This window comes from Schistocerca gregaria, chromosome 4 (assembly GCF_023897955.1).
Source record: "Schistocerca gregaria isolate iqSchGreg1 chromosome 4, iqSchGreg1.2, whole genome shotgun sequence".
Classification (NCBI taxonomy): Eukaryota; Metazoa; Arthropoda; class Insecta; order Orthoptera; family Acrididae; genus Schistocerca; species Schistocerca gregaria.
In genome coordinates this window covers 410558584-410580630 of record NC_064923.1, presented here as the reverse complement: position 1 = coordinate 410580630, position 22047 = coordinate 410558584, and the positions used below count along the sequence as shown (strand labels likewise).

The 22047-nt window shown below is 40.6% G+C and overlaps 1 protein-coding gene across 4 annotated transcripts in view; it reads left to right on the top strand.

The window, feature by feature from the left end:
- The window catches only part of LOC126268124 (cyclin-Y), a 60514-nt gene extending 45482 nt beyond the window's left edge, over positions 1-15032 (top strand). For all 4 annotated transcript variants that reach the window (XM_049973653.1, XM_049973652.1, XM_049973654.1 and 1 more), the window contains 2 exons: positions 13175-13327; positions 13448-15032. In XM_049973653.1, coding sequence (XP_049829610.1) covers positions 13175-13327; positions 13448-13736 — 442 coding nt within the window. In that variant the 3' untranslated portion in view covers positions 13737-15032. The remainder of the gene's footprint in view (positions 1-13174; positions 13328-13447) is intronic.
- Positions 15033-22047: the final 7015 nt, after the last annotated feature.

The following is a 22047-nucleotide window of genomic DNA, read 5'->3' as shown; positions in this document are numbered from 1 at the left end:
AAAGATATCAGACTTGTGCTTTTATTATTGTCTGACTAATGGCACTTCATATAAACCAACACACAACTAAAGAATAACTCCAGTTTGAGAAAACAGCACCACTGAGCAATGGCAATGACATGTGTAATGAAGTCGTATAAAAGTCATATGCAGTAACGTTAAGACTTGATTACTTTCTCAGCCAGCTAGCAAAATGAGTCAGTTGCAAAATGCAAAATGCTGTAGTTCTGATTGTATATAGGGTGACCCAAACCTCAAGGGACTAAATTGTACCGGCAGTAGAGGATACTAATTCGAGGTTGGGACACCTCAGGGACTCAGCATTCGTTTGCTGAGTATGGACTCCAGCGTTCCTTGGCTGGAGACTGGTGAGTGCTGCCAGCCCTCTGTTTCTGTAAGCTCTGGGTATGCATCAGTGACCATCGTGCAGTTCAGCAGTGGAATGTTGTGTGTTTTGGAGAATGAGTGTCTTGGCTTCAGCATCTGGACTGCGAGGAAGATACATACCTTAAAAAAAAAAAAAAAAAAAAAAAAACCTCACCTCAAGGTATGCTACATGCTGATGAGGTGAATGGCTGTTGAGGTAGAACAGTCTCCAATGGGCAACCTCTGGGGCATGTGCTACCCCCATTTGTACAAGGCTTGATCAGGCATACAGGGCTCTACCTGGGTCGACAGTTCTTTCCCTAGCATCTCGTGGGGTCCCTACAGAACAGTCTCGTCAAACTACTACTACTGATGGGATGGGTGTACCATTAGATAGTACCTACACCCACTCTTCGAAGAGAGCTCGGTTGGTCAGTCCTCCCAAAAAGAAGTCTTAGAATCATAGTAACAGGGTATTAATGTGCCATAACACTTTCATTGTAATTAAGTGAACAGGGGAAACCTTTGAGAAGGTATCTCCTTCTATACTCACAAGGCATTGGAAGGTATTGCTGGATCTCTAAAAAGTGTCAAATGACCCCATAATGCAACACTTCCAGTTGAAACTGCTAATTCAAACCAAATATCTAAGCTTTTGGAATGTAAGGCCTTAGGTGAGTACCGAATTGAGGCTGAGTTGCGTAACACCCCTAACTTTAGTGAGGGCATAGTTACCTGCTCCAATATAATGGAGGTAGACCCGCGGAGCTACGTCAAGAATGGAAATTATGGACATCACAGAAGTGCGGAACTATAAGAGGAGAGTCAGCGGCAAATTGGAAAAATCAGCAACATTTATTCTGCCGTTTAGTACGCAAGAATTACCTGAACAATATGCTTGCAGACTACATCCGTCTTCAGGTTTGCCCGTTTGATGCTAACCAAATGCGATGCTACAAATGTCACAGATTGACCTTACCACTATGGGATGTAACGGGAAGGCTACAAGTGGCAATTCTGGGGTTTCAGCTCACAAATCAGGCAATTATTGTACACATCCTCTGAAATGTGTAAACTACTCTGTAGATCACCCAGTATGGAGCAGAAAGTGAGAGGTTTACAGCAAGGAAAGGAAAATTCGGGAGTTGAAAGTCCAGAGACGCATACTCTATACCCTAAGGTGACACTAAAAAAGCTTTCATAGCTAAGCAACTGTTGGGTTTTGCTACTTCTTTTGCATCAACCCTTAAGAAGCCAGTCACTAAGTGTGATGCCTCCACACCAACTCATACCACAGATTCTAGTATGAGGACATGCACTTGTCAATGTACCTGTGAGGGAAACACTCCACTTGAAACTCAGGCAACCACCTCCTCCCATCAGTAAAGAAAAATGTCCTTCGAAAAGTAGTCCCAAGTTCAAGGAAGTGGTACCTAAACCTTCGGATTGGTGAGCTCTCTCCCTTTCTGATGGGGACTATACTCTTGAGGATATAGACTTCCAATCAGAGGAACCGGAGAACAAGGGTCTGGCTAACGTTCTTCCCTGACCTCCCCAGTAAATCACCTCCTCCGAGGGAGAAAGACCAGGACAACCATCGCTAAACAATGGCATCCACAGGGATCTGTGGTGCAGTGAAATTGGAGTGGATATCACTCACATTTGAAGGAATTGCAGCTCCTGGTCTAGGAGAAACCGTTCTGCATCTGCTTACAAGAAATGCATCTTAAAGTCAGACACACCTGCATTATGGGGCTACTACTCATATAGGTCGGACGATACTCCTGGAGACAGGACTAAAGGTGGAGTGCCTGCTTCCGTTGATGAAAGATGCCACTCCCCTTCTGTCCCTCTTACCATGGCCATACAACCAATTGCCGTGAATGTTTACCACCCTTTAATATCACAGTGTATTCTTTGTAGCTTCCCCCTAGAACTGGCAGAACTTTTCTGGGCACTCCCTCACCCATTCCTCCTTGCGGGGAACTTCAAGGCACATAATGTGCTGTGGGGTTCGGCTACCATTTGCTCCAAGTGTTGGATGATCGAGTGACTCGTCCATTCTGAGAATATCTGCCTTCTCAATGTGGGTCAAATGACACATTTTTCCATAGTTACAGGGTCTTTTTCAGCCATTGATCTTTGTTTTTGTTCCCCAGCTATTGTAGACTCAGTTCAATGGGAAGTGGCTCCAGATTTACATTCTAGTGTCCGCTTCCCAGTGTGGATCCGTGTGCAACTAGGATGGTGGCTGATAGGAGGCTATGTAGATGAACGATACAAAGAGCAAATTGGTTGCAGTACAGTTGGCAGGCTCTTTTTGAACAAAAGGATTATGCACAGGAGACAGTGGCCCATATCACTTGTAAGATCCAACGTAGTAACCACCTCAGATAATGGCCTGTATGTTGGTGGAATGATGACTATCGATTGGCAATCAGAGCCAGATGAGTAGCTCAGCGGAACTTCAAACACTGTCCAACTACAGACAATCTTTATGCCTTCGGATCTGTGAGAGCATATGCGAAGTGAGTGATAAAAGAACGGAAGAGGACTTCCTGGAGGGAATTCATGACTTCTATTAATTGGTCCACTTTCACTGCGCAATTTTGGGAATCAGTAAGGCGGATTTCAGGCAAGGGTAGTACACATCCCATTACAGCCTTGTCAAGTAATGAGGTCTCGGTGGACACACCAGAAGACATGGCTCAGGTTTTAGCTGAACACTTTGTTACTACATCATCCAGACAAGCTCCTGCTTTTCAGGTGTTCCGCAAGACTGCAGAGATGAGGAAGCTCAATTTCCTCTCGCATAATGAGGAAATCTATAACCTTCTGTTCTTCATGTGAGAACTGGAATCAGCTTTGTCTGCAGCTAGAGACACTGCTCCAGGACCTGTTGAGATCCATAATGCCATGCTTAGTCATCTGTGACCTGAAGTGAAAGGACAGCTCCTCTCTTGTTTCAATCAGATCTGGTTTGATGGACAGTACCCTACAACTTGGAAGGAGGCAATATTAATTCCATTCTGGAAAACAGGCAGGGACCATAGCACGCCTAACAGTTATTGGAGTTTAGTCCTTGACAGTTGTATGGATAAGACTCTCGGATGCAGGGTCAACCGTCACCTTGTCTGGCTGCTCAAACCCCGAGGTCACCTGAGCCCCTCCCAGTGCAGTTTCAGGCACTGCCGTTCAACCCTTGACAATTTAATTCTACTGGACAGCGATACAGGTGTCCTCCTTATGTCAAAACCATTCGTTTGAGTGTTTTTTGACCTTGGAAAAGCGTATGACACTACTTGGAGGTATAACATCCTTCGCCAACTTCATGAATGAGGATTACATGGACGCCTGCCACTCCTTATCCATTCCTTTTTCAAGGACCGGTATTTTCGATATCGTGTTGCTGTTGCCATGTCTGACTGCTATGTTCAGGAGAATGGGGTCCCCCAGAGCAGTGTCGTCAGTGTCACATCATTTGCCATCGCTATCAATGGCATTTTCCTTCCTCCACAGTCAGGAGCCCTGTCAAATACTCTTTGTTTGTGGATGACTTTGCAATCTTGTACTCTTCCTCTCACATTATATCGATGATGAGGCGGCTACAGCTAACTGTTAGGACGCTGAAAACCTGGGGTAGGGCAACAGGTTTTTGGTTCTTATCCGCGAAGACTACATGTGTCAATTTTAACCGTGCTTGTCGAAGTTTTAACCAATCAATGCTCACAATGGGGGGCAATATTGTACATTTTCAATACACTGTGCACTTTTTGGGTTTATTATTTGACTCAAAGTTATCCTAGCTCCCACACCTGAAAGACCTATGAACAAAGGGCTTCCAGTCATTGAATATTTTGAACTGGCTTAGCGGAAAAACATGGGGAGCTGACAGATCCTGCCTCGTGCAGTTTTATAGGGCTTTCGTTCAATCACATTTAGATTATGGCAGTGTGGTCTACAGATCGGCCCATCCTTTCTACCTCAAGATATTAGATGGTGTCCACCATGATGGCATTCGGATATCAACTGGAGCCTTTGGGACCAGCCCAGTTCCGAGTCTGTGTGCAGAGGCTGCTGAACCATCACTCTGGGTTCACCGATATATCCTTTTGGCTCAGTAGGCACTGAAAATCTCAATATCCCCTCAGTCATTGACATTTAGTTCAGTGGTCCAACTCACCTTTCAACGGCTGTTCAGGAATTGGACCCATGCGACCAAGTCACTTGGGATATGTCCTACAGACTGTCTCAAGGACCAGGATCTCTCAGCCATCAAAATACACAGCCTGGGATGGAATGCATTGCTGCCTCGGTGTCTTCAGAGGCCCAGAGTGATTTTAAGTTTGACACAGTACAAGAAAACTCGTACTCCAGATTATGTTTTTAGAACTTTGTTGTTTTTGTACCACAATTTTATCGTTGTTTATACAGATGGATCCCAGCAAGAGAATGCTCTCGGTTGCTCTGCTGTTTTCCCTGACAGGGTTTTTAAAGTGCGTCTACTGGAACAATTTACAAATTATGATGCGGTATTATATGGCATTCTGATTACATTGGCTCACAGACGTCACTGTACAAGGTCTCTTGTCTGTTCCGACTCTCTTAGTGCACTGCAAGCACTTCACCAAATGTATCCAGTAAACCCGCTCACTCAGCTCATCCATGACTCCTTACAGTGGCTCCAACACTGTGGCAATGAGGTGATCTTTTGCTCAGTACATGGCCACATTGGGATAAAGGGCAACATGGCTGACAAAGCCGCCAAGGAAGAATGTTGGGATGGTGCTATCCATCAATGTCCCATCCCATTGCACACCAGCATCTAATTTTGTGACAGATGCATCATACGTCAGTGGGAGACTGGATAGTTGTAGGTTACAGACAACAAACTGTGGTCACTCAAATCGACCACAAAGGCTTGGTGAAGTTCGTGTCAGCCTCACCGCTGGTAGGAGGTTCTTCTTACCAGACGTCTCATTGGGTATAGCCCTTTAACACATGGCTTCCTCCTCCGGCAGGAGGATCCACCGTCCTGCGAAGTTTGTGGTGTACCACTTTCAGTTCAGCATATTGTGGCTATGTGTGTACTATATACTGATAGTAGGGCAGCTTTCAGTATTGATGGGATTGCCCACCATCCTCGCAGATACTGATTCCAGTGTTACAAGGGTGGTGAAATTTTGTGAACTGTCATGCCTCATCCTTAAATTGGTGGGGAAGGGCAGCAGACTTTAATACATTATAAACCGCTCCACCTGTGGGGACAGCCTTCTTCCTCGCCCATGAGATCAGCATGCTGACATTTCATCAGGGCACTGATGACCATGATGTCGAGTGCCCCTCAACCCAAATCATTGCTGCTGTCGAGGTCAGGACCAAATGGTTTGAAATTAGTATTTCAGAGGGTACAAGATTGTGAATGAGGGATATGTATGAAGCATATGTTTGTAAACTGCTTATGTTTCATAACAAACAGTTGCTTGCAATGTCTGTGTTGTTGATACTACCTTTAAAAACAATACACAACTGCCTGTGATGTTTACATGGTGGAGCTTTGCTGCTGTTCACAGTTCATGACTGCTTGTTGAACAAGCAACATTAGCTGACATAGGAACTTGCTGGCCTAAGTGTAATGTATAATACAGCAAAACTGCTTAGCTCAGAAAGCCAAACAGCTGTACAGAGAATAGCTTTATAGCAGGTATCATACCAGTTTTAAGAAATTAATTGCAACTGAAAAAAAAAAAAAAAAAAAAAACCACGAGCTACAGATAGCTGTTAGTTTCTTGCCAAGAATGGAGCACACGCAAGAATGTGAGGAGATGTTTTGGATCCTTTGGAAGATAATTCCACAGTAAGAACCTGTCAATTTATTCACGAAATGCACACTTCATACAATACACTGTTGAGAGTTCTCATGGAGCAGCAATTACATCCTTATTGTAGACAAAGTGTGCGGTCAATAGATCCACATGATTTTCAATTAATAATTCAGTTCTGTTTGTGGCTTATCCATTGATGTTGTATTGTATTCAGATGGCTAGTTGTCATTTTTAGCAGTCAATATGATCTGAAGCTGCTGTTACAAGGTGTAAGTTGTTCAAGTCACTAGCAAAATCAGATATTTTTTTCCAATCATTTGTTACTTATCTCAAAATACTCATTTTAAGATATTCTACCACATGTATAATTTTCATCCTATAGATTTGGGACGACATGTAGGTAGTTATCACAGTTTTATTGAATAATACCTATGTCGATAACATGAGAATACTTTGTATACACTACAATAGCAAAGTATGAGGACTTACTGTACATATCTAAATCAAACAATGTGCCTGTAAGGTGTAAAATCATTATGATCATCAAGAAGTGTAGAAACTTCATGAATATTAACAAATATGTATTTACATAACCAAACAATGGAAAATCCAGGATGAAATGTGACAATATTATGAGAAGGATAGTTGTTACTCACCATGTAACACAGATACTGAGTAGTAGATAGACACAACAAAAAGAATTTCGGCCATTGGTCTGTCAACAATAGACAAACATATGTGCGGGTACACACACACACACACACACACACACACACACACACACACACACACACACACACACACACACACGACTGCACTCGCAGGCAACTGAAACCACACCGCAAGCAGCAGCACCAGTGCATGATGGGAGTGGCGACTGGGTGGGGATAAGGAGGAGTCTTTTTATTTTTCTCCTTTTCCCCACCTGCCCTCCCCACATCTCCCTTGCCCTCCGTCTAAGCTGCAGCACTTCATTGTCCACCACCCCCACCGTACAATCCCTCCCCCTCCCTGCCCCAGCCTCCTCCTTATCCTCACCAAGTCGCCCCTCCCCTCGTGCACTGGTGCTGTTGCTTGCAGTGTGGTTTCAGTTGCCTGAGACTGCAGTTGTGTGTGTGTGTGTGTGTGTGTGTCTTGTTGTTGTTGTTGTTGTTGTTGTTCTTGACAAATGCTAATGGCCGAAAGTCTTTTTGTGTGCCTATCTGCGATTCAGCATCTTTGCTATATGGTGAGTAGCCACTTTCCTTCTCATAATATTGTTATATGCAATATGCGTGCATATATGATTACAATAGGATGCATTACCTTGTGGTAAATACATAATGTCTTGTCTTTATGGCAAACAGATTGTCATTTGTTCCTGTTCTAAAATACTAAATTGTGAGAATGACCTCTCTTGAAAATACACGTAAATTCCATCACCATAGAATTTTTTCTATCAGTTTTATGTGAAGCACAATGTCACATGTCTCACTACATTTATGAGTTGTATAGGACACTGTCACAGTAAGAAAAACATGGAAATGCTAGTCATGGCAAAGTGTCTCATAGTGTAGGCCTCTAGTTTCTTCTAAGATCATGCCTAGATAGATCTGTGGCATGCACTTATTCTGTGCATTGAACTCCCCATAACAGTATAAAAGGAAACAATGTATATAGAGACAAAAATTTATGTCATTTTTGTGAACAACACACTGAGCAAGTTGAAAATAAATGTAATGACAACACACTGAGCAAGTTGAAAATAAATGTAATGGGTCTAACAAGGAGAGGTCGCCAGTGATGAGATTGACTTTTTAGATAAACAATCTATAAGGTGATGTTGGGTTAAGCTCTGAAGTATCACACTCTGTAATCATTCATCCCGTTGTGAGGCCTTGCTTTTGAGTAATAGACAGAAAAAATTTGGGGGTTTAGCATGATGCGCTACAGCTTTCAAAAATGAATGTTACAAAGACTAATTACATAGCTTAATTGATTAAGTACAGTCTTCGCATGCAAAAAGTTGTGGATTTGAGTTCTGTCAGCTGCTGTGAAATGTTATATTTTCAAATCATTATCAAAATGACTTTCGTGAAAAAATTTTATTCAATTAATTGTTTAAGTTTAATGTTTTTATTTCTGTTCCTTTATCATGTCATTTTAATAACCATATTAACTGTTTCAGTTGCTCTCATTTTTTCTTCTTGTCATTCTTTTTCCATGTGGAATCTGTACGCATGTGAATTTAATTATTTGTATTCATCACCATAATATTTAAACATTTGAAAATATCTATCTCTTGCTTAAAGAACAAAAGATGAAATAATCTATTTATGTTGACTGTGCAGTGATGTTAAAAATGTAGTTTTTGTTAAAAGATGTACATTTTTTGAACAGTAATGGTCAAATAAACATTTAAAACAAACAATGGAAAATCCACGATGGAATAATGACAATATTATGAAAAGGTTAGATTGTTACATATAGAGAAGCTGCTGAGTTGCAGACATGCACAACCAAAAGATTGCTATACATTTGAGCTTTCAGCCAAAATGCCTCCTTGTAAAGTAGAAAGTGCACACAATTCATTCAAGCACAGCTCACACAACCACGACCTCTGTCTCTGACCACAGACGCCAAAAGCTCAAATGTATAGTAGTCTTCTTGTTGAGCCTGTCTAAGACTCAACAACTCCTCTGTATGGTGAGTACCAATCTCTCGTTTAAACATTTAAAGCATCAATTCTTATTGCACTATGGACAGAATAACGCAGATGAAGATTTAATAAATGCAATAACAAGATGAAAATATAGTGTTAAATCACCTGAACAAAGACTACATGTGCAAAAAGATTGACACGAAGAAAAATGAGAGCACCTGAAATGTTAATATGATGATTAAAATGATGTGATAGTGGTATAGGAATGAAAAAACTCCATTTAAGACAATTAGTAACCGAATAAAAGTATGATCAAAGTCATTTTGATAAAAATTTAAAAATAAAAAATTCAAAGCACCTGATGAGATTCAAAACCACAACCTTCTGCATGTGAAGACTGTTCTGATTCATGGACATCAGCTTTTCAGTATTTAGGGAATTTATTATATTTTAACTCAAGAGTGTGGTCTAGAGTTCTGCAGCAAACCAATGTTAAGCATATGGGTCTGTAATTTTGTGGGTCGTTTCTTTTGCCCTTCTTAGATACATGAGTCACCTGCACTTTTTTCCACTCGATTGGCACTTTGCAATGGTCGACAAATTTGCGATAAATGCAAACTAAGTAAGGGGCCAAGTTATAGAAGGCTGCACAAATTGTTCTCATGACAGCCAAGCACATTTCATGAGCTTCTCTTTATCTTCAGCCATATGCTTTGTTTTATGAATGTTATGCAGCACTCTGTTTAATTTAAACGTTGTAATAGATACATATCTATCAAGTGTATGGTCAACTAAGCTCCTAAACCTGATCACATTTCTTTTACGTGCAGATCTCCAGAGCTAAATGTTTAAAGTTCCTTATTGAGGTATGATACTTCTGTCTCTCTATCTAATTTTCTGAATATGTAAATCCTGCTATTGCTTTTTTTCTCACATGTAGTGTGGTAATCATTGTTGCTACAAGTACCTCATGGTCACTGACACGTTTCTATGTGAACATCCTAAAAGAGGTCAAATCTGCTTGTTGCTATTAGACCCGACATATGTTTATCAGGAGTGAGCTCCCTTAACAATCTGTTGTAGGTACTCCTCAGAAAAGGCCTTTAGCAGTGTTTTGCGAGATATATTGTCATACTTACCACCAGTGAAACTGTAATTTCCTCAGTTGATTGCTGGATGATTAAAGTCTCCTCCAATGACAACAGTGAGATTAGGGGAACTTATGTACCAGTGAAATTAGGGTTTGCTCTAAAATGTTCAGTTAGGTCTGGAAGTGAGTCTGGTGATTGATAGAAGGATCTGAATAAAAGTTTGTGCCTACCCTTGATACTGAGTCTTACCCAGATGACCCGTGCATGCAGCTTCAATTTCCAACTCAGTGGATTTGAGTTTCATATCTCCATTTACCATTAGCCTATCTTTTTAATATACACTTAAAATCCCCCCCCCCCCCAAAAAAAAAAAAAAAAAAAATCTCACTGCTGTCAGTCTCAGGTTTTAACCAGCTTTCTGTACCTGACATTATGTGAGCTCCAATGCTTTGCAGGAATGCTTCAAAATCTGTAATTTCATTGTGAATGCTTTGGCAGTTAATTGTTTGTAGGGAGCATTTCTTTGACTCTTATACTAACACTTCTGTTCCCCTACAGATATCATTATGTGTGTAGAGTAGCCTAATCTGTATTAAAAAACTACTTATGTGCAACTCGCAGTCAGGTAACTTGGGTGCAGCCTGTGATTTACAGTGCAGACCTGAGCCAGTTGGGAGATCCTATAATTCCCGACATTATAGTGCAAGTCCAGGAAATTGAAGTCTCACATGTCACAGAAGCATCAAAATCTCTGGTTAAATCCTTCCATGCAACTCAGAACCAGGCGAGGTGATCAGTTTTGGGGACAATACTGGAAATTGTGAAATTTGTTGAAAACCATGTGACCAAGGCTGCTTCTCATCCTTCTCTACCAGTTGCCAGAATGATCCAAGTAGGCATGAGGCCTTCCGGCACATGGTTTGCTTCCCATAACTTTCTGCAATTTCCATAAGGGTTACAATTATTTGCCATATGTTTGAATGGTTTCACATCAGGTGAAGTGTGTTTCACTTTCAGAGTAAGACAGTATGTCGAACTTGTTGCGTAGGAGAATAGTATGACACTCACACTTTTCACTGTTCGCTGTTTCCCCTGTAAGGCACACAGCCGCACCACTGACAAGCCCCTAGAAGTCATGCACAACTATTTCAGATCTGTAGAGGACACAGGATCCACAGAAGAGGATAGGATTTGAGGTGTCTTGATATTTCCCAACTCTCAGGAGCACTCCTGACGCATCCATCTGCAGCAGCTTCAGATTGTTTGACAGTAGTCATGGCAGTTTCCAGCTGATTTCATATGTCAACTAACTCATCCCTTGTTTGAGAATTGCATTCACGGTGTGGCTGGTGCAATGTTTTACACAAAAGTAAACAAATAGCTGTAGTGTAAATATGTTGATTCTAGAGCTATTAAGATAAAAGTATTTAATTCCCTGTAAGAATTTCAAGCAGTTAATAAACAAAATGAGATTTCTATTAAGGCAACAGAAAAATCTAGAATAAAAGTTAGTAATTTTCTTAAACATTTTTGACATTGTAGGTGCTAACAATCTTTCAAGTAACATTCAGTTTTTATTAATGCAGGCAGTATACACACCTGTTGAAAACATAGGGTGACAATTGTTGAACTATATGAAAAAACATATGAATTAGTTACAAACTATGGCGTGCACTCTCTTCATTCAACATGTAAATGTCACTGCAGATAATAGAATTTAGGTTATGACACGTTCGATATGCCTGCCATCATTGGTGATGAGGTGGCACAGGTGAATAGCGAAATATTGCATGACCCACTGAAGTGTCAAAACATAGATGCTGTCAGTGACTCCTGAATTGATTTTTTCAGCTCTGCAATGGTTTTGGGGTTTTTGCTGTACACCTTGTCTTTAATATAGCCCCACAAAAATGAGTCACTGTTCAGATCTAGTCGAGGCCCATGCCAGTGTCCTCTGGGTACCCCAGAGCCAGAATGCAGTCCCCAGAGTGCTCCTCCAGGACATCAAACATAATCCTGCTTTGGTGGAGTTGAGTTTTGTCTTGCATGAACCACATCTTGTCAAAATTAGGTTCACTTTGGATGGTGGGGATGAAATCATCTTTCACACCTTAACGCACCGTTTGGTAGTCACCGTGCCATCAAGGAATATCGCACCAATTATTGCATGACTGGATGTTGCACACCACACAGTCATCCATTAGGGGTGAAGAGACTTCTTAGTCATGAAATGCAGATTCTCAGTCACCCAAATGCACCAATTTCGCTTATTGACGAACCTGTCCAAATGACAGTGGACTTTGTCGCTAAACCAAACCATACATGAGCATACTAATTCCCATCATGCCCCCTCCCCCTGGCCAACTGTGCAGTTGGAACATCCTAACAAAAACTGTGCATACTTTATGGTCATATAGTTCAATAATTGTTACCTGGCATGTGCTACAATAATTAAATACAAATGCTGTTTGCTATGAAATATGTTTTGCACAACAGTTATAACTTCTAAAAATTCTTTAAAAAGTATGTTTATTCGTGTTGATATACACTGAAATTTGGGGTGATTGATTCTTTGGATGAGGATAGTACTACTCACATTATATAAAGCACAAAAGAATTTTTTTACATCACTCATCATACGAAAGTTGACAATATATCACAACAGACAGAAGTAGTATTTGATACACTTGACACGAAAAGCACATTTAAATTATATATCAAGTTTTTGGACCTAGGTTTTTGAGGTGATGTTTTATTTTATTTATGCACAAAGGAAATGCCAGTTGGCTTATACATATAAATATAAGTTAGGAAACAAGTGAATTGCATAGATTTTATCCTAAGCTTGTTTCATAACACATTTTACATTAGTGCCAAAGATGACCATTGTAGCGTCAGTACATTACACAAAACTGACATAAAATGTGGAGTGCAGCAATGCACATCTTCCACTTGTGATCACTAACAATACATAATAAACAAAAATTGAGAACAGGAGACACACACACACACACACACACACACACACACACACGCGCACGCGCACGCGCGATCAATCCTGGAGCCAAAGGAAAAAACATTACATGTCTAGGATTTCAGCTGAATACATATGTTGACAGAATTAGTATGAAATAAAAGTAAATTGTAACTGCTTATAAAATTCACCTCTATAAACACCTTCTTATATATCTTCCATATCTTAACATCATTCAAGAAATGCTTTCTTACATTTAGCGTTACCTTTGTATTAGACTGCTGACGTATGCTGAAGTCGATATAACCCCAGCCAATTGGAAAAGAATCGTTCTTGGAGCAATCTTATTAGCATCAAAAGTATGGGATGATCAGGCTGTGTGGAATGTTGATTACTGTCAAATACTGAAGGACATCACTGTAGAAGACATGTGAGTAGCATGCAGTTTAACTCATAGTTACTTAATTAGCAGATATTCTACAAGGTTTTTTTTTTTTTTGTAATGCAATGTTTGTGTATAGCTATATAACTGAAAAATAACTTATTTCAGGAATGAACTTGAGCGACAGTTTCTGGAAATGTTACAATTCAACATTAATGTTCCCTCCAGTGTTTATGCAAAGTATTACTTCGATCTCCGAACTCTAGCAGAGGCAAACGATCTTTCATTTCCTGCTGAGCCACTCAGCAAAGAAAGAGCTCAAAAGCTAGAGGCTATGTCACGTGTCTGTGAGGACAAAATAACGGCAGAGGCATTACGTAATGGACACAAAAAATGGTCAAGTATGGATAATGTGAGTACTGGAGGACCTAGACGCAGTGTAGCAATTCTTTCGTAACACAGTGAGTTTTGTCTGTTGAGTTGCACACTGCTTGAAGTTTGATCACCATGTGTTAATGAAATGAGACCACTGAAAAAAGGACTGATGTATACGTCCAGTCTTATTTTTCTTGCCGATGACTTTCATCATGGGATGTATTATGAAACTGTCAGACAAGCAGTGTATGAAACATCTACATTTTAAACACTTTGTACTGGTGGTGATGCAACGAAGTTATGTATGAATGACTGAAAATTTTAAATAAGTTTTATTTGTCAATTGTATGTATACAAATTACCAAAGGATGTTTCTGCAATACAGGTACTGTGTTGCTGTTAAGAGGAGGATAAAATTTCACATTATATTTCTTTTTTATGTAAAGATTGTTTCTTCCAAATCCTGTCTTTTTTTCCAGAAATTATTGGGAAGTATCCAACATAGTTTTTATCTTTTGTATTGCCTTGTACAGTAAACAAAGTAATTTAAAGGTTTGAAATTTTAATATGACTGTGTAGTCATGCAGTGATGTAATGGCTGTAACTTCCTAACAGTAATATGTTGTCAGTTGTAGGCAGCTGAAATTGTATTGAAAGTCAGTACATATATGTAGCACAACATCAGCCATCTTTTCTGTGATTAAATTTTGTTATTTTAAATACCAAAATATTTTACTGGTAATTGTTAGCAAATATTTTATGCGTCTTTGCTTATTAAGAAATTTATTGTATTTGCTATATTTTTGATTGCTGTAACTTTCAAAAAATATGTAATTATTAATTTTCCCTAGGGAAGGCATTTATAGTGTTTCCACAAATACTTGTATATTTTTGTAGAACTTATATGAAGATTTTTTTTAATGTGTTGACAAGTCTGTTTCATTCCTTTGCTTTTATATATATATATAAAAAGTAATGCACCAGGGCGATAATTTTGTTTGCCCATTACAATATTATTTTGTTAAAGTGATGTGTCACTTCTTCCACTATTCCTTCAGAAATATGTCTTGAAAATTTCATAGTGCACAATATATAAAAAGAAATAGCACCTTTTTCTATGAAGTTCAGTTCATAAAATGTAAATCTTAAAATCTAATTATTTGACATGATTTGTCAAAAATTTAAGTTCATTGTTTCTTTGATTCTCTTGAGTTTACAGAACAGCAGTTTGGACCTCAGAAATGGATACAGATTGCTATTCTCCTAAGAGAATTATTTGCTTTAAAGTAATTGTTGTGTATGTGACCTGTGCCAGACTTTTGTAATGAAACGCCTTTACAGAAATTTCATATTGAAATATATTTTTAAATTGCTTGAAGTTTAGTTGTAGTTCTTTTTGTGTGCTAGTTATTCATTGTGAAGAAGTGAAGTTACTTTTCTGCTTCAATAGACACACTTCTCAAAAGCAGTGAGAAGTGCACTCTGGGGGCAAAGTAATGATTTTGCTCCAGAATTACTTTAGTTGCTCAAGAGTTTCTATCACTAGTGTATTGTTATTGATGGTGCACTGAGAGATTTTTTTCTCAGGACTCAAGCCTGCCAAAAATAGGTCAGTGTTCCTGACATAGAACAAAAACGAACAGCATTTAAAAGATGAGGATTTAGAAATGCTTCTTCATAAGCTGCTAGCAGAGGTTGGTGGCTAACAAACTTGAAAGCCTAAGAAGCAACTGTACAAAATGAAATTGTGCCAGTTTGTAATGACACTGACTGAGTTAAAACTTTATAAATCAATGGTTACTGGTCTCCTTTGGCCATAATAGTTTTTATGAGCAGCTCTGCTGATTTTGTTGGAAATATGTGCAAATCACCTTATATTATCAGTGCATAAAGGAACACATTTAGGTACTTACCAGTAGCAAACATTTTGTTGAATCTTAATTAAATACATATTTCTGTTTCCAACAGTGATGTAGATGTCAGTGTTTTGGTATTTCTGTTCATGTTACATTTGCAGATAGTAAAATAACAAGGGGTACCTTGCAAATTAAAAGCATGTAAATACATTGTATTCATGATGATAGAGACAGTGGAAATAGAAAAAGATTTTGTTGCTCCCATATAAGAAAAGAAAAAGTAGGAAAGATAGCTAGCTGCCCTTGCACATTATTCAATATGTGTATAATGTATTACATGAATGAATGTCAAAGCAAGTTATGTTGTATAACTATTTTGAAGTTGTGCACTTCAGTAATTTTGAGATTGTGTGTTGCTTGCAGCTCATAATGAGACTGGCAGAGGACCAACAATAAAACAACATTGTAGTACATTATCACACATCATCTGTATCTTCCAGTGAACAGACAAGCTAAAGACAGAGACTGTAATAGATAGCAGTAGTGATATTTGTGAACGCTCTTGTAGTAGTGTTAAAAATTCTTCAAAAAGAAAGTAATTCCAGTTCATTTCATGAAACTGAAAGTAAATATTTTTGCACTTGGTATTGTGACAGCTACTCCAACTCCTCTTAAACATGGAATAGAGAAAGGTGGGAAAGGGGGGGGGGGGTGCATCCGAAACAATGACTATACATTATGGTAAGAGTCTGAAAGAATGAACACAACAACCCACATAAAATATGCCATTTGAGGTGCAATGAAAAGCATAATAAAATGATTAAATGTTACACAGCTGGAGGTGTAATTTTTTTATGGATGCTAAGATTTAGTTAGGTGATAGTGGCAAACAATATGTTCACTATATTGTCTTCCAGTACTGCAATCTCAAGGAAGACACTAACAAGCCTAAACATTAAGTTAAGGGCGGTAGTTATTTTGTTTGGTTTAACAATAGCATTTGACTGTGTGGGCCATGAAGTATTTTTGCACAAGTTGGAACATCACAGGATTGTGGAGAAACTTCACTACATATCTGGAAAGTAGAAAGCAGATGTTGCCCTTCAGTCTCAAAATCTCATAAGGATTGAGATCATGTGAAGTGTGGGTTGCCACATGTTTATGTTCTGAGGTTATTGCACTTATTGGTAAATATCGATGAACTGTGAACATAGCAGATTGACTCAAAAAATTTTCCCTTTGCAGGTGCACAAGTGTTGAGAAAGTCACAGAAGGGAAAGTAAATGATCTAGCTAATAGGGTAGTTGATTATATCACATGTGGCTTTAAGAAGACAAATTAAAGCATAACTGCAACAAAACACAGTGCATATACTTTGTCATGGAACTAATGTAAAAGTGAAACTTTACTATCTCGAGGAGGTCAAACAATCTGTGAAACTGACCATTTTAAATTCTTAGTTCTGCTGAGGCAGAGAAAAAACTTTCTTGGAAGTATCATTCACACATTCTTGTGCAGAATTTAAACGCTCTTATCTTCTTCTTCATAAGGATGATCTCTGTTGACTGTCACACTGAAACATGAAGGCTTGTTTATTTATTTTCACCATTAACTCCTGTGCTACATATTTTGGGGTAGCTCTGTGCACATACTGCGAATATTGTTTGAATTACTTTCCATGCTGAGAAAAAATTTAAATGAGAATTGTCCAAAATAAACTGACAAACATAAAGACCTATTCACTACGCTGATATAGACTGCATACTGGACAATGCACAAATGAAAGGAAGAAACATTTAGTAGTAATTCATTATTGTGGTACACTCTTTTTTTCTGCAACAGTGTCTGCTGATGTCACTCTTAAACTCTGTGGTTGCCTTTTATAAACAGCTAACTCGAACTTTACATAATATTTTATATCTGGCATGAGGCTGAAGGAGCTAAAAGGTGGAAATCATAATGGCAATACATATTAAGCGGGAAAGCGCCGGCAGACAGGCACATGAACAAAACACACAAACACACACACAGAATTGCTAGCTTTCGCAACCGATGGTTGCTTCTTCAGGAAGGAGAGGGAAAGACGAAAGGATGTGGGTTTTAAGGGAGAGGGTAAGGAGTCATTCCAATCCCGGGAGCGGAAAGACTTCCCTTAGGGGAAAAAAAGGACAGATGTACACTCGCACACACACACACACACACACACACACACACACACACACACACACACACACACAAGCAGACATATTTAAAGGCAAAGAGTAAGGGCAGAGATGTCAGTCGAGGCGGAAGCACAGAGGCAAAGAAGTTGTTGAAAGACAGGTGAGGTATGAGTGGCGGCAACTTGAAATTAGCGGAGGTTGAGGCCTGGCGGATATCGAGAAGAGAGGATATACTGAAGGGCGAGTTCCCATCTCCGGAGTTCGGATAGGTTGGTGTTGGTGGGAAGTATCCAGATAACTCGGACGGTGTAACACTGTGCCAAGATGTGCTGGCCGTGCATCAAGGCATGTTTAGCCACAGGGTGATCCTCATTACCAACAAACACCGCCTGCCTGTGTCCATTCATGCGAATGGACAGTTTGTTGCTGGTCATTCCCACATAGAAAGCGTCACAGTGCAGGCAGGTCAGTTGGTAAATCACGTGGGTGATTTCACACGTGGCTCTCCCTTTGATCGTGTACACCTTCTGGGTTACAGGACTGGAGTAGGTGGTGGTGGGAGGGTGCATAGGACAGGTTATACCTCACCTGTCTTTCAACAACTTCTTTGCCTCTGTGCTTCCGCCTCGACTGACATCTCTGCCCTTACTCTTTGCCTTTAAATATGTCTGCTTGTGTGTGTGTGTGTGTGTGTGTGTGTGTGTGTGTGTGTGTGTGTGCGAGTGTACATCTGTCCTTTTTTTCCCCTAAGGGAAGTCTTTCCGCTCCCGGGATTGGAATGACTCCTTACCCTCTCCCTTAAAACCCACATCCTTTCGTCTTTCCCTCTCCTTCCTGAAGAAGCAACCATCGGTTGCGAAAGCTAGCAATTCTGTGTGTGTGTTTGTGTGTTTTGTTCATGTGCCTGTCTGCCGGCGCTTTCCCGCTTGGTAAGTATTGGAATCTTTGTTTTTTAATATATTTTTCCCATGTGGAAGTTTCTTTCTATTTTATTTACATCATCATTAATTTGAACCCAACAATTACGTTTGTTATTGTCTCTGTTGCATTTCGAAATCTTCTCTATCGTCTTACTTTCTCTTTTCGTTTGTACAAGAAGTTTCACTTTGTATTCATCTTCCATTTTTCCGTAATCTACCATACATTTTATCCTGCCTAATTATACTCAATAATACGTAATTTACTTCCAAACCATAACCTAAAATTTTCAACGCTTTCAACATAACCGCTGCTATAAAATCCATTGTTCCAAGTTTACAAACATTTCGTGTAAACTCGTGAATACTATTTCACAGCTTCAGTTCCTTTCACCCATTACACAACCATCTCAGTTTTTTCTAACAACTTTCGTTTTATTTCCATTCCCGTTTTTCCCACATAACCGATCATTTTTTAGCAGCTTCCCACAGGTTCACACATTATTATTTCTTCATCAAACAATTGTTAGCCTCATTCTCATAACCTGCCAGTACATAACCAGTCCTTTGAATACATTTACACACATATTCTTCGAGATTTTATTCAAAAATTTTTTTCGAATTTTATTTTTTCGGAAATTATTTTTTCGAAAAAATCTTTTTTCGAAATTTTCTTGAATTTCCCCACCCTTTAACGTGATCTGGAGACAACATAACTACCCAACCTTTGCACCCATTGTTGTTCACCAACCTAAGTTCTACACATGATCAACATAGCTCATCTCAAACCAACACTTTTTCGACTTTTTTCACACCTTTATCTCTCCCTATATAAATCTCTATTTACTTTCACTTTAACCTATTACCCTTTCCACCTACTAATACCATGTCAACCTCACAACATCCCTACAACGACCCCATTAAATTTTATTTACATTCCCTCCGCAAACATGCCTTCACCCTAGCCAGATTACGCTCCCATATTTTATTCACTCAGGCTTGTCTGACATTTGGCATTACCCCCAAAGGCCTCACACTTAAAGTTCCCATCTCTGGCTGCAATCCTTCTTTCCATCAGTCCTTATACCAGTTCCAAACAGCACAATCCATAGCCCTCACCCGCCTAATCCTTCACCTATACATCGACTGGGCCAATGAACAAACCTGTCAACTCCTATCCCAAATTAAAGTCCTCAATCTTTCCTCTCCCACATCCACACCGGCTGTACATAGCATCCTCCTACAGGCCAACCGCAAATTAGAACAACATGCCACCCTCCACCTCAAAAAACTATCCAATCTCCTGGTTTCCCACCTCCGGAAAGGCAACTCACTCACCCCCCACAACCTTTCCAACAAACCTCAACCTCCTCTCATTGCACACAGACCCAGTCTCTCCCATCTACTCAATCTCCCACTTCCAGCTCCACTCCCCCCAACACCTCGAAATTCTAGTCAACACAATCTGGAACCACAACACCCCAATTCAGTAGTTAACCTTTCCTCCAAACCCCTCTCCCAATCCGAAACCTCTGTCCTATCCAAAGGCCTCACCTTCAGCCCCACTCCCAGGTTCAACCAAACTGCCCTTGTCAAAGATTTACTGTCCTACACTCGTAGTCTCTGCTGGAAATATCACTTTGCCACGAAGAAAAACAATCCTGATCCCACTCCTAATGATCCAACTCCCCAAGACACTATCCAAATTGAACCCTGCCTGCAACAGTTCCGTCCTCCATCACAGCGGGACCCACCTCCTCTTCCTCAAAATCACCCTCTCCAAACCTTCCAGGAATTTCTCACTTCCAGCCTTGCCTCTCAATCATTCTTGAAAAACCTTAATCCTACTCCCAACATCACCACAGCCGAAGCCCAGGCTATCCGTGATCTGAAAGCTGACCGATCCATCATCATTCTTCCGACTGACAAGGGTTCCACGACCGTGGTACTTGATCGTCGGGAGTATGTGGCTGAGGGACTGCGTCAGCTTTCAGACAACATACAAAGTTTGCCAAGGTAATCCCATTCCTGATGTCCAGGCGGAGCTTCAAGGAATCCTCAGAACCTTAGGCCCCCTACAAAACCTTTCACCTGACTCCATCAAACTCCTCACCCCACCGACACCTCGCACTCCTACCTTCTACCTACTTCCTAAAATTCACAAACCCAAACATTCTGGCCGCCCCATTGTAGCTGGTTACCAAGCCCCCACAGAACGTATCTCTGCCTACGTAGATCAACACCTTCAACCCATTACATGCAGTCTCCCATCCTTCATCAAAGACACCAACCACTTTCTCGAAAGCCTGGAATCCGTACCCAGTCTGTTACCCCCGGAAACCATCCTTGTAACCATTGATGCCACTTCCCTATACACGAATATCCTGCACGTCCAGGGCCTCGCTGCAATGGAGCACTTCCTTTCACGCCGATCACCTGCCACCCTACCTAAAACCTCTTTCCTCGTCACCTTAGCCAGCTTCATCCTGACCCACAACTTCTTCACTTTTGAAGGCCAGACATACCAACAATTAAAGGGAACAGCCATGGGTACCAGGATGGCCCCCTCGTATGCCAATCTATTTATGGGTCGCTTAGAGGAAGCCTTCTTGGTTACCCAAGCCTGCCAACCCAAAGTTTGGTACAGATTTATTGATGACATCTTCATGATCTGGACTCACAGTGAAGAACAACTCCAGAATTTCCTCTCCAACCTCAACTCCTTTGGTTCCATCAGATTCACCTGGTCCTACTTCAAATCCCATGCCACTTTCCTAGACGTTGACCTCCATCTGTCCAATGGCAAGCTGCACACATCCGTCCACATCAAACCCACCAACAAGCAACAGTACCTCCATTATGACAGCTGCCACCCATTCCATATCAAACGGCCCCTTCCCTACAGCCTAGGCCTTCGTGGCAAACGAATCTGCTCCAGTCCTGAATCCCTCGACCATTACACCAACAACCTGAAAACAGCTTTCGCATCCCGCAACTACCCTCCCTACCTGGTACAGAAGCAAATAGCCAGATCCACTTCCTCATCCCTTCAAACCCAGAACTTCTCACAGTAGAACCCCAAAAGTGCCCCACTTGTGACAGGATACTTCCCGGGACTGGATCAGACTCTGAATGTGGCTCTCCAGCAGGGATACGACTTCCTAAAATCCTGCCCCGAAATGAGATACATCCTTCATGAAATCCTCCCCACTCCACCAAGAGTGTCTTTCCGCCGTCCACCTAACCTTCGTAACCTCTTGGTTCATCCCTATGAAATCCCCAAACCACCTTCCCTATCCTCTGGCTCCTACCCTTGCAACCGCCCCCGTTGTAAAACCTGTCCTATGCACCCTCCCACCACCACCTACTCCAGTCCTGTAACCCAGAAGGTGTACACGATCAAAGGGAGAGCCACGTGTGAAAGCACCCACGTGATTTACCAACTGACCTGCCTGCAC